This window comes from Ochotona princeps, chromosome 17 (genome assembly GCF_030435755.1).
Source record: "Ochotona princeps isolate mOchPri1 chromosome 17, mOchPri1.hap1, whole genome shotgun sequence".
Taxonomy (NCBI): Eukaryota; Metazoa; Chordata; class Mammalia; order Lagomorpha; family Ochotonidae; genus Ochotona; species Ochotona princeps.
In genome coordinates this window covers 50,534,732-50,546,988 of record NC_080848.1, presented here as the reverse complement: position 1 = coordinate 50,546,988, position 12,257 = coordinate 50,534,732, and the positions used below count along the sequence as shown (strand labels likewise).

Sequence of the window (12,257 nt, the reverse complement as noted above, 5' to 3'; positions counted from 1 at the left end):
TCTCAATCTGTCCCATCATGGCCATGATGGATTTTGCTGCTCTTCACCATGGCTCAGAGACTGTATACATAAAGGGGCCATCCTTTGCCCTGACACTGTAATCAGACTGCATTCTGGAAGATGTGGTTAGGGTTGTAGCTTGCAAGGGTCTAAACCAAGACCGGGACTACCACTCAACAACGGAGAGTGAAGTTGACATCAGCAGTTCTCATGTGTGTTGCTAGCTTCTAGCGCTTTCTGTGCACTGAGCTTTTTACAGACCCAGCTGCCTTTCAGCCTTAAGACAAGCCCAGAAAATAGGTTTGGGCACTCTCACTATTGTATGGCTGGCTAGGTGCGTGGGCTCTGGAATCCACTGGACTGGATTCACACCCCACTGGTAGCTATGTGACAGAGTAAAGCTGCCATATCTTGCCATGCTGTGTTCTCATACAGAAATGGGTCCGGGGTGGAGGGGTGGGTAATGAGATTAAGGGGCATGGTGAGGTAGAGATAAGTTCAGACGGAGTGCTCAAAGGGGTGCCTCACTTGTGGTCCGCACTAATGCATGCTAAGCGATGGCTGCAGAGGGAATCTCCTTTCTGAGGAAGTGAAACACCTGTTTTATTGTTGTCTGCCATCCTCACAGCCCCAGGGTCTCATATAGGGAAGTGAAGAGCTAGATTTCCTTCTGACACTCACCCAGTGCCCATCAGCAGCAGCCCAGGGTATGGCCATGCCTCTCCTTCAGCAAAGGGGCCACAGAACTGTTGCCTAGGCTGAGTGTAGTCGGGTTCCCAGCTTCCTGTGTGGCCTGACCACAGGAATATAGCAGAATTCTTTCCCCTTGATTGCTTCACCAGGTCAAAAGCATCCAAGATGCAATTAGAGACAAGAAGCAGCGGTTCAACTTCCTCGGGGAAGAGATTAGCCTGGATCCATCCGTGGGCATCTTCATCACCATGAACCCAGGCTATGCGGGCCGCACGGAGCTGCCTGAGAACCTCAAGGCGCTCTTCAGGTGAGCATTGGATGAGCTCTGCCCCACACCAGGGTTCCCCAAGGGAAGTTTCTTCTGCTGTTTATGTGACATACATATTAGACAAAATTGTGAGAATTTACATGAGACTTTTGGTTAAGATCCTTTCTCTCGGGCCCGGTGGCATGGCCTAGCGGCTTAAGCCCTCACCTTGAACGCCCCAGGATCCCATATGGGCGCCGGTTCTAATCCCGGCAGCTCCGCTTCCCGTCCAGCTCCCTGCTTGTGGCCTGGGAAGGCAGTCGAGGACGGCCCAATGCATTGGGACCCTGCACCTGCATGGGAGACCCGGAAGAGGTTCCTGGTTCCCGGCATCGGATTGGCACACACCGACCCGTTGCGGCTCACTTGGGGAGTGAATCATCGGATGGAAGATCTTCCTCTCTGTCTCTCCTCCTCTCTGTATATCCAGCTTTCCAATAATAATAAATCTTAAAAAAAAAAAAAAAAAAGATCCTTTCTCTCTCTCTCTCTCTTGCTTTCTTTCTTTTGAATAGTCAAAGTTACACAGAGAGGGAGAAAGACTGAGAGAGATCTCTGAGAGCTGGTTTACTCCAGGATAGCCACAACAGCTAGAGCTGGGCCTGGCCAAAGCCAGGAGCCAAGAGCTTTATTCAGGCCTCCTACATGGGTGGCAGGGTCCCAAGCACTTGTGCCATCTAGCACTGCTTTCTCAGGCTATTAGAAGGGAGCTGAACCGGAAGTAGAATAGCCAGGACACAAACCAGTACCCATATGAGATGCTAGTCTATTAGGCAGCGGCATTAGCAGCTATGCCACAATGCCATCCCTAAAAAGAGATTTTTGAAAACCACCTGTCATGCCATTATGAGTAAAATGATTCCTTGCTCATGTTTCATTGTTTATATGCATAGTTAAAACCCATATATTTGTCGTCTGTACACAGTTATGTCTTGCTTTGTTTTTCACTTTATAGTCCATCAACATACTATCCTAAATATTTTCTATTAGATATTCTTAACAAATCTTATTTCATGGCTGCATATTTTTCTATCAAGTACATGGTCCACGATGTAATTAACTAGTCCCCACAAATAAATATTAAGACCGTTTCTAACATTTAGAATAAATTTATGCATAATGCTATAATGTACATCTTTGTATATAAATCTTTTTTCTGTATGCATGATTATTTTATTTGGCTAGCTTCCCAGAAGCAGAATTACTGAGTTAACGGGTAAGAACATTTTTAAGGCTCTTGATACACATTGCCAAATTGCTTTCTAAAAAGAGTAGTACCAAATTACACTCCTAGTAGCAATGCGTTAGAACACCTCTTTTATTTCACCCTCGTCACCCGTGAATATTGCTATGTTTTTAACTCTTCTTTATTTTGATAAAACACAAGTGCATTTTCTAGCAGGAGCTGGAGTCTGCATTCTATTTTCAGAAAAGTGCAGTGGTACCCAACCAAGGGAAGACTAAAAGGATGCTCCATGGTTCCCGATTTTCTGCTTACTGAGCTACTACCCACGAGAGCAAAGGAAACCGTGAGGAGCTTTCGACAAAGCTGGTGATCTCATTTGAGGACTGACACACCAAGTGCTCTCTGTGTTGCGGAGGCTGCCAATACCTCCCTGAGTTTTCAGAAGCCTAGTCCTTCACACTATTAAAAGTTGATTAGTTCATATTATTTGAAAGAGAAAGACAGGTCTTCCCTCTGCTGGTTCACTTCCCAAAAGCCTGCAAGGCCAAGACCTGGGCCAGGACTTGAGTCAGGAACTGGAAGCTCAACCAGCAATCTCATGTGGGTGGCCAAGACATGCACACACTTGAGTCATCTCCGCTGCTTTCATTGGTCTGCATGAACAAGAACCAGGGATCAAACAGAGCCAAGATGCAAACCCAGAGGTTCCAAGGTGGGATGCAGGTGTCCTGCCAAATGCCCACCCCAGTCCACCCCAGCCCTTCACAATAAAACGTCTCCACTCATGGCAGTTACTGTGTTTTTAGGAGTGATATGCGTGACACCGTCATTAACTGAGAGCAGAACTGGGGCCACAAACGGTTGCATTGTTTGCTGTTTGCTTATAACATATTTAACAAAAAAACTCTATGTGACAAAAGATAAAAGCAGAATTATTCCTTTCATGTGCTGTTTTTTTTAAACTCCCATGGAATATTTTTTTGTCTCTTCCAGCTGCTATAATGAACTGCTACAGGTTGAGTGACTGAACAAACAATGTAGCTTTATTTCCCCAGCTTATGATGGCTGTAAGTCCAAGACCAAGGAGGAGGTCTCTTCTAGTCACAGCTGGATGACTTGCCACTCTGCTTTCACGTAGCGGAAGGAACAGCTCACTCTGGACTCTTCCTTTGAGGGCACAAATCCCAATCCTGAGACCTCCACCTTCACATTAATCATCCCCCCAAAATACCACTTCCAGACACCATCACCTCGGGGATTAGGATTTCAACATCTGAAGCCAAATGTAGGTGGCAGGAGGGAAACACGCAGTTCCTAGCAGCCCATAATGGATCCATAGTCAGAAGTTGGAAGAAAACCGGAAAACTGTCTTTTTAACATCTTATCTATTATTATTGGAAAAACAGATATACAGAGAGGATGAGAGACAGAGAGGAAGAACTTCCGTCCAATGATTCACTCCCCAAGTGACCACAGCAGCCTGAGCTGAGCCGACACAAAGTCAGGAGCCCGAAGCCTCTTCTGGGTCTCCCATGCGGGTGCAAGGTCCCAAGGCTTTGGGCCATCCTCGATTGTTTCCCAAGGCCAGAAGAAGGGAGCTGGAAGGGAAGTGGAACTGCCAGGATTCGAACTGGCACCCATATGGGATTCCAGCGTGTTCAAGGTGAGGACTTTAGTCGCTAGGCTACTGTACCAGGCTCTGGAAAGCTGTTTTGCTTTTTTAAACAATAAATACAAATTTCTACTTTTACATTGAATCCCTCACCAAGACGCTACAAAGGAGATGCTGTTATTTTTTCCCCCTTGTAAATGGCAGAACTGAAGTTTGAACCCAGAACCTCTGCCTCACCCACTCCACTCCTGTCACCCAGAGAGAATCTGTATCACCACTTTGCATTTTCCCTTCCTGTGCTGTGTCCTGAGAGCTTTTGTTTTCAAAATCACAACATGACTCCACATTAGTTAGTATCCTGTTTCCATTCATTAAGGTTTTCCCATGGCATTATGTAGTTCTCTTTTTATAATATTGTGTTTCATGGACATATGCAGTATGCTGTATAGATGCATATGTAATTTTAGGTTCAGGGTGAAAAATAACTTTAAGAATATGTTTTGGCTGTTCCTTTGAATGCAAAGTAAAATATTCCAAACAAATGGTATAATTGAATGAAATGATTTGAAAATTTTCTATGGACATAGGGAAAATGTAATTAAAGAAATGTAACAACCTTCAGTTACTGTTGCATGCCTAACAAATTGATTTCAAAATGCCTAATTTTATAGTCCAGTGTTTCTAATGCCAAAGGGGAGAAAATTATAGTAAATCATTGTTTAGAGACAGAACTTCACTTCTGTATTTTGCATCAAGGTGGGTTTAATTGCTACCTGCTTTAGACCTTAGCAAGAGAAACTTGCATGTGTGCACAGGTCAGTACAGAAGCGGCCTGTGGAGTCTAAGTTTGGAGGAGACACACATCTGAGGATGAAGACCAGGGAGACTCAGTTCATGTTCAGCATTCAGTTCTTCAGTCTTCGCCCTCAATCTATACTTCACCATTTGCTTTAATAATCCATACCTTATTTGAGGTATGCTGGACTCAAGTTACAAGACCTGAGTCACAGCCCCAACTCTGCCTCTATCTGCTAAGATCACTTTGGGTGAGAGAATTCACCTCCTTTATTTTCGTAAACCCCTCATTACATTAAAATTCTTAGGTGAAATAATTTGCCAAGTGTCTTCCATTCATTTTTGCAGGCTCAGATGCTTTCTTGTGATTTCAGCCAGGGCCTCCTGTCTTAAAATCCCTCCCCCACCAACTCTGTGGCTGGGACACTATCTCAGGCTTTGTCTGCCTTTTCACAGGCCCTGTGCAATGGTTATTCCAGACTTCGAGTTGATTTGTGAAATCATGCTGGTAGCAGAAGGATTCATTGAAGCCCGGGTGTTAGCTAGAAAGTTCATCACTCTCTACAAGTTGTGCAAAGAGCTTCTCTCCAAACAGGTAAGATCTATAAGGAAGGCCAGGTGACCAGATACTATGTACCAGCCTCAGATTTGCAGGGATGTGGGGCCAGTAGGTATCTATGGGAACCTATTTGAATTTTCTCATAGAAATCGGTTATGCCCATGGGCATATTGAAAGCTCTAAGAACTTCTACAGTAATGACTCATGTTCATTTTTGAAAAGTTTCATTGGTTTTTATTTTAGTTATCTGAAATGGAAAAAAAAAGATCTTCCATCCATTTGATCACTCCCCCAGATGGTCACAACAGTTGAGCCAAGAGCCTGGAACTCAATCCAGCTCTCCCACATGAGTGGCAGGGATCCAAGCACTGGATTCATCAGCTGTCTTCCCTCAGAGCACATCTTTGTAGGAAGCTGAAATCAGAAATGGAGCCAAGACTTGACCCCAAGGCACTCTGGGGGTCTGCAACAAACGTTGCAGGTGTTCCAAGTAATATCTGACCTCTGAGCCAAATGACCAACCCCAATTTTGTTCCTCAACTCAACATGTTTCAGAATTGTCTAGCCACAGATCTCTATTCCAAATAGACTACTTAGCAACATCTGACAGACATCCTTATCCCATGAGAAGCATTGCAGTAGTCAACAAAAGTTCCTGGAAGGAATAATTCTCCTCCAAGGGACATGAGCTGGGGAGAGGGTTGGGAAGAGAGTAGCTTACTCCTTAGATCTCATTGCTCATACTTCTGATCACCTTAGGTGTGGCTTTTGCCTAAAGGCAGATATACTCATGAGTAATAAAACCTTAGTGAGAACATGACCTGGGACAGAGGATGTCTTCATGGCAAAGGCAGCATGGGCTACCCCCAAGGAGTTTCACTTTCCCTTTGGGGTTTTCTGAATTTGATCACTGTGTATTCCCATCTGCTGATTCACTCCCAAATTGCCCACACAATGGCCAGGCTGTGCTAGGCCAAAGGCAAGAGCTAGGAACCCAATAGAGGTCTACCACATGGGTGAAAGGGACGCAACTACTTGAAATATGACCCACTGCCTCCTAGGTGTGCCCCGGAGTCACACCCAGACACACTCTTTTTTTTTTTTTTTAAAGATTTATTCATTTTATTACAGTCAGATATACAGAGAGGAGAAGAGACAGAGAGGAAGGTCTTCCATCCGATGATTCACTCCCCAAGTGAGCCGCAACGGGCCGGTGCGCGCCAATCTGAAGCCGGGAACCTGGAACCTCTTCCGGGTCTCCCACACAGGTGCAGGGTCCCAACGCTTTGGGCCATCTTCGACTGCTTCCCCAGGCCACAAGCAGGGAGCTGGATGGGAAGCGGAGCTGCCGGGATTAGAACCGGCGCCCATATGGGATCCCAGTGCGTTCAAGGCAAGGACTTTTAGCCGCTAGGCCATGCCGCCGGGCCACGCCTCCGGGCCCCCAGACACTCTCTTATAGAACATGGACCTCCTAACCTGGCAGCTCAATCATGGTGCAAAATGCTCACACCAAGGGCCAGCACTGTAGCATGGAGGACTAAGCTGCCATCTGTAGTGCCAGCTATCCATATGTGTATGGGATCAAGTCCCAGGTACCCCACTTCATACCAGCTCCCTGCCAGTGTACCTAGGAAAGCAGTGGAAGATGACCCAAGTGTATGCCTAGCATACATGTGAGAGACCTGAGTGAAGCTCTGAGCTCCTGGTTTTGCCTTGGCCCAGCTCTAGCCATTTGAACCACAAAGTGGAAGTCTCTCTCTCTCTCTCTCTTTCTCTCTGTATGTGTCTCTCTCCCCTCCATCTCTGTAACTGGCTTTCAATTAACAAAGATTTTTAAATGTCCACATTTAAATGTCCACAGCCCAGTGTGGCCACCATGTCCTTTGACCCCACTGGTACACTAAACGTTTCCTCTGCAGCATTTATCACAGCTCTTGTTAAGTAAGCTGCTGCAAAGCAAGTACAGAGCTGGCCTAAGCATGCGTCAGTTTAAAGTGGATGCCCTGAATCACAAACTCCGCTCTCCCCTGCCACCCCAACAATTGTGCCGTTGCAAAAACGGAAGCTAGCAGTGAGATCCACTCTCTCCTGACCTCTACTTGTGACCAGTGTCAGTGAGCTCCACTTCTGATAAAACCTTCTTTCAGAAACTTGGAAAAAAGACACAGCTTTCCCATAGCTTGAAGCCCTGCAGGTTTGAGTGTGTAAGAAACAGCCTGTACCTATAGCATCTCTAAGAGCTCATAGAGCACTCTCCCTGACAACTCTCCACCCCCCCCCAAAAATGTACAGGTGCAGCCAGAGACATCTGCAAATGGTTTTGTTTCATCCTCTGGGCACCCAGTCCCTTGTGTGTCTGTGTCTGACCTGTTCTCACCATAGTCGGAAAAGTAACTTGCAGACCAGGGACTGGAATTCTGGGACCCTGACCCTCTAAGTCAGCAGCCCTTTCCCATGGACGTCACCTGGGCTTCGGAAGTGACCTGACACTGACTCCACAGCTGTACTGTGCAGTCCCTTCCCCCAGCATGTGGCATTGCACATCCCAGCAGCTTTGATCTAACTGGTACTGACTGCCCACAGGATCACTATGACTGGGGCCTCCGGGCCATCAAGTCGGTGCTGGTGGTGGCAGGGTCCCTGAAGCGAGGGGACCCTGACCGGCCTGAGGACCAAGTCCTGATGCGCTCCTTGCGTGACTTCAACATCCCCAAGATCGTGACAGACGACATGCCTGTATTCATGGGACTGATCGGGGACCTCTTTCCTGCCCTGGACGTCCCGCGCCGGAGAGACTTGCAGTTTGAAGCTTTGGTGAGAAAGGCGGTGGTGGAACTGAAGCTCCAGGCCGAGGAGAACTTTGTGCTCAAGGTACTTGAGGGTGGCCCTCCCTAGATTTCTCTCTTTGTTAAGTTCTTGAACCATGGACTGAGCCCTCAACAAAGGGCTGCTTTAGAGGCACAGAAAGGGGTCTACCCGGTGGCTACTCATGTCAACAGCCCTTTCTTAGGGGTGCACGGTATGAAATGCTTGGTGGGAAACACCAAAGGTGAAGGAGCCCCTGCTGTCTGGGAACTTGTGACCTCACAGGGAAATGAAAGCAAACACCACCTGCTCTGTGGAGTGAACCCCTTCACACAAGCAGACAGAGCAGGGTGGCAGGGCTGAGTTGCAGAAGCCGTGTTGGTGGTGCAGGTGCCATTTCGTTGAGTGTGCAAAGATTTTGAAATGATCTCCAGGAAGTGTTTCTTTCCAAATTTTTCATTAGCTGCACATGTTTATAGGGCTCAAATCACATTTTACATATCTGAATATATATGGATATACATATGAATACGATGTGTCATGATCAGATCAATGTCATTGGAACAGCCAGCACCCAAGAACTGCAACATTTCTTTGAGCTAAGAACACTCAAATACATTAGAATCATGGGTGGATCAAAACTCCCCCTCTCCAAAAAGATGTCCATGTGTCCTAAGCTTTAGAATCCATGTGTGATGATGCACACAGCCAGGGTGATTTAAGGATGCAAGTACCAGTCAGGCTTCTCCTCAGCTAACCGACCTTGAGAAGGGAGACTAGCCTGACTTATCCAGGTGAATCACGTGTAATCTCCTTATAACTGGGGAGAGGTGGGCCACTAAAGAGAGTCGTCCAGCCATCATTGGTTTTGAAGACGGAAGAAGGGACTGAGTCAGAGAAGGTGGGGAGGCTCTGGAAGCTGGAAAGGGGAGGGGTCAGCTAGGGGCCTCCAGAATCACGTGATTGTAAACATATATTGTATCCAGCCAGTGGTCCTCTGTCACAGGGAAACTGATACAGTCAGCGGTAGACTAAGATGCGAAGAAAGGTAAAGCGAGAACATTAGCGCAACTCTAACAAATGTAATTGCTGTAGCTGGAGGAGGCACTGTGCTTGGCTGTCTTCTCGGAAGCTCCACGCACAGAGCGGGAGGCTGTGCCATAATTTCAGTGATGTGAAAACAATGGGCAAATGAGGGAGGCTCCATCAAGACTAGACCTTCAGGGTTTCTTGGAGCTGAACCTGCCTGGGATCTCCCTCTCTGAACAAGGAAGCCTTGGCCTGCAGGTTGAGGACCTGCCGAAGGTGGGCTGACCAGGAGGCAGGGTGAAAACAGGGACTTGACCGCTACTACTTTGCTCATGATTAGGATTTGTACTCGATATTTTTGAGTTTATGATAAAAATGCTATACATTCTGAATGGTGTTCCCCAATCCTGCTTTTCTACAAGTCTTTTTTTATGTGTATTTATTTTTCTTACCTTTTTTAATTGGAAAGTCAGATATACAGAAAGGAGGAGAGACAGAGAGGAAGATTTTCCGTCCACTGATTCACTCCCGAAGGGGCTGCAACAGCCGGATCTGCACTCAATCCAAAGCCAGGAGCCCAAAGCCTCTTCTGGGTGTCCCATGCTGGTGCAGGGTCCCAAGGCCTTGGGCCATCCACGACTGCTTTCCCAGGCTACAGGCAGGAAACTGGATGGGAAGCGGGGCCGCCAGGATTAGAACCAGTGCCCATATGAGATCCCAACATGTGCAAGGCAAGGACTTTAGTCATTAGGCTACCACGCCAGGCCCTCTATAAGACGTTAGCCACTAGGTTACCACACCGGACCCTCTGCAAATCTTTTAATCTGCACCTTTGTAGTGGGCAGTGTTTTCAGGATACGTAGGTGTTGTAGCAGTAGAGGTGCCAGTGCATGAGTAAGTATGTGGAGCAGTAGAGGACAGGAACCACAGAAAAGGGATGGAAGGTCTGAAGTTCAGGGACATGGGTAGATGTGTCTTCCTGGTCAATAGTATCTTTTAAAAATAGTTGTCTGTTTATTTTCATCTGTTTGAAAGAAAGGTGTGGGACAGGGGACAGATGTTTCATCCACCAATTCAGTCCCTAAATGGCTGCAACATCCCCAATTGGACCAGGCCACTGGCAATAATTAGGAGCTTCATTCAGATCTTGACGGCACCTGAGCCATCTGCTGCTGCACCCACCCCCAGCGTGTGTTAGCAGGTGATGGGATCTGAAGCTCAGAAGCTGGGACTTGAACTGGCACTCTCATATGGGATGTAGGGTGTCTTAGACACAGCCCAAGTCCCTGTGCCACAACTCTTTTTCCCTGATATCTTTAAGAAATAAATGAACATTCCCTTAACAATTCACCAGTAGTTTATACCCTGCATTCCATCTGGTTCCACAACAATATCTGTAGCAGCGGATGCAAATGAGGCACTTCACATGTGAGGAAGTGGGAGTTCCATTACTTCTCCACCAAGCTATTTCATGGAAGAACTCACAAGCCTGGTGGAGGTGGTGGGAGGAGGAAGGGGAGGCGGGGATGGGCAACATTCCTTCTGCTCCATGCCAAAGAGGTTTGTAACACATAATCCCTTCCCTGGCAGAAGCTAAGTGTAACAAAATTAGGCTTTCATTCCAGAACACCCTTCTACAAAAGAAAGTGCAGCAATACCTGGGACTTGGCAGGTGATTCTGTCAGCTGGCCTATCCCCTTCCCCAACTTGTGAAAGACAGAAGTGGGCAGAATGATGTTTTATAAAGAGGGGGAATGGTCAGCAAAATATATGAGATAGGGCGGGAGCGTAGAGATGGTACCACCAGCAGCAGACAAGTCCCACATTGCTAAGAAAGGCTATTGGAGTGACGGGTACCAAGGCAAAGTGAGAGCAACACAGTAAGCTTGAAAAGGTGACATGGAGCCATGATAGAGAGGCCCTCGGATGTGAAATGTAGTGTTGCTCTTCAGAAGACCTAATCCTCGACAAGTGGCTGTGGAGCAGCAGATTATGCCACTGCTTGGGACATCCACATCCCATGCAGAATATGTTCTTCCAATCCAGCTTCCTGATAATGTCCCTAGAAAGGCATTAGATGATACCCCAGGTACTCGGGCCTCTGCCGCCCATGTTTGAGACCTGGATAGAGTTCCTGGCTCCTGGATCCCACTTGGCCAAGCCCCAAGTGATACTGATATTTAAGGAGTGAGAACGTGGATAGAAGGCCATCTGCCTCTCCTTCCCCATTTCTAGCACTTGCTTCCTACTGAGAATTTCTATTCTTTTCTCTTGGGCCCTATCCTATCCCCTTCTCTTCCTTCTTGTAATCTCTTTCTACGCCTGCGATAAGACCAATGCTCCTGATGAACAGCTCTCAGTGCAGAGAAGGCCCCATGCCCACTTCTCACGTGTTCTATCCACACAAACTTCTGAAAAATTAACTCATTCAACACTGCCTCATGATCACTTAAAACGTGATAATGGAAGTTAATTTTTTTTTAACAAAAAAGAATGAACTAATTCATGGATGTATGGAAACTAGAAAGGAGAGAGTACTGATTGCTAAAAGGATGGGAGGAGGATGAAATTGAGTTTACAGCTCAAGCTGAGTAGTCGGGGCCGCTGGCCAGAATATACTAAGAAAAAGCTCAGGGAAGATTGTCCAGGAGGCCTCCCTCTTGCCAAGCAGACCCCTGCTTGCATATGACAACTTAGAAAGGCAGTGATGAGGAAAGAGAGCTGAAAGCAGCCAAGAGCCATCATTAAGTACATTTATCCCTTAATTTTGCCACTTGGCTACTCATACTTTTAATGCCTCCTTCCAATGCCCAGTTCCCAAGTAACAAGATCATATGTACCCACACATTTAGCTCTAGGCCAAGAAGGAAAAGGATAAGACTTATAGCAAATTTGGTCCCCAGTATAAAGCTGTTCAGTTCTTCCATGGGCCCCTTTGCCTGAGGGCCAGCCACCTACTCACTGACCCTCAAGAGACAAAAACAAAGGCCAAATTCAAACCAAGTCTACAGAGCTTCAACTCAATTCCCTCCTGGAAAGACACCTGTAAGACCAGCAGCATAGAATACCTAACCAACCAGGGCCCGGCAAGATGGCTCAATTGCCTAATCCTCTACCTACAAGAGCCGGGATCGTATAGAGGCACCAGTTTGTATCCCAGCTGCTCCGCTTCCTATGCAGTTCCCTACTTGTGGCCTGGGAAAGCAATCGATGATGACCCAAAGCCTTGGGACTCCACACCCATGTGGGAGACCCAAAAACAGCTCCT

The 12,257-nt window shown here is 46.9% G+C and overlaps 1 protein-coding gene across 1 annotated transcript in view; it reads left to right on the top strand.

Moving 5' to 3' along the window:
- Positions 1-12,257, top strand: part of DNAH9 (dynein axonemal heavy chain 9) — a 305,997-nt gene that overhangs the window by 129,093 nt on the left and 164,647 nt on the right. Inside the window, exons 29-31 of the mRNA XM_058676055.1 lie at positions 843-1,000; positions 5,050-5,188; positions 7,739-8,026. Coding sequence (XP_058532038.1) covers positions 843-1,000; positions 5,050-5,188; positions 7,739-8,026 — 585 coding nt within the window. The remainder of the gene's footprint in view (positions 1-842; positions 1,001-5,049; positions 5,189-7,738; positions 8,027-12,257) is intronic.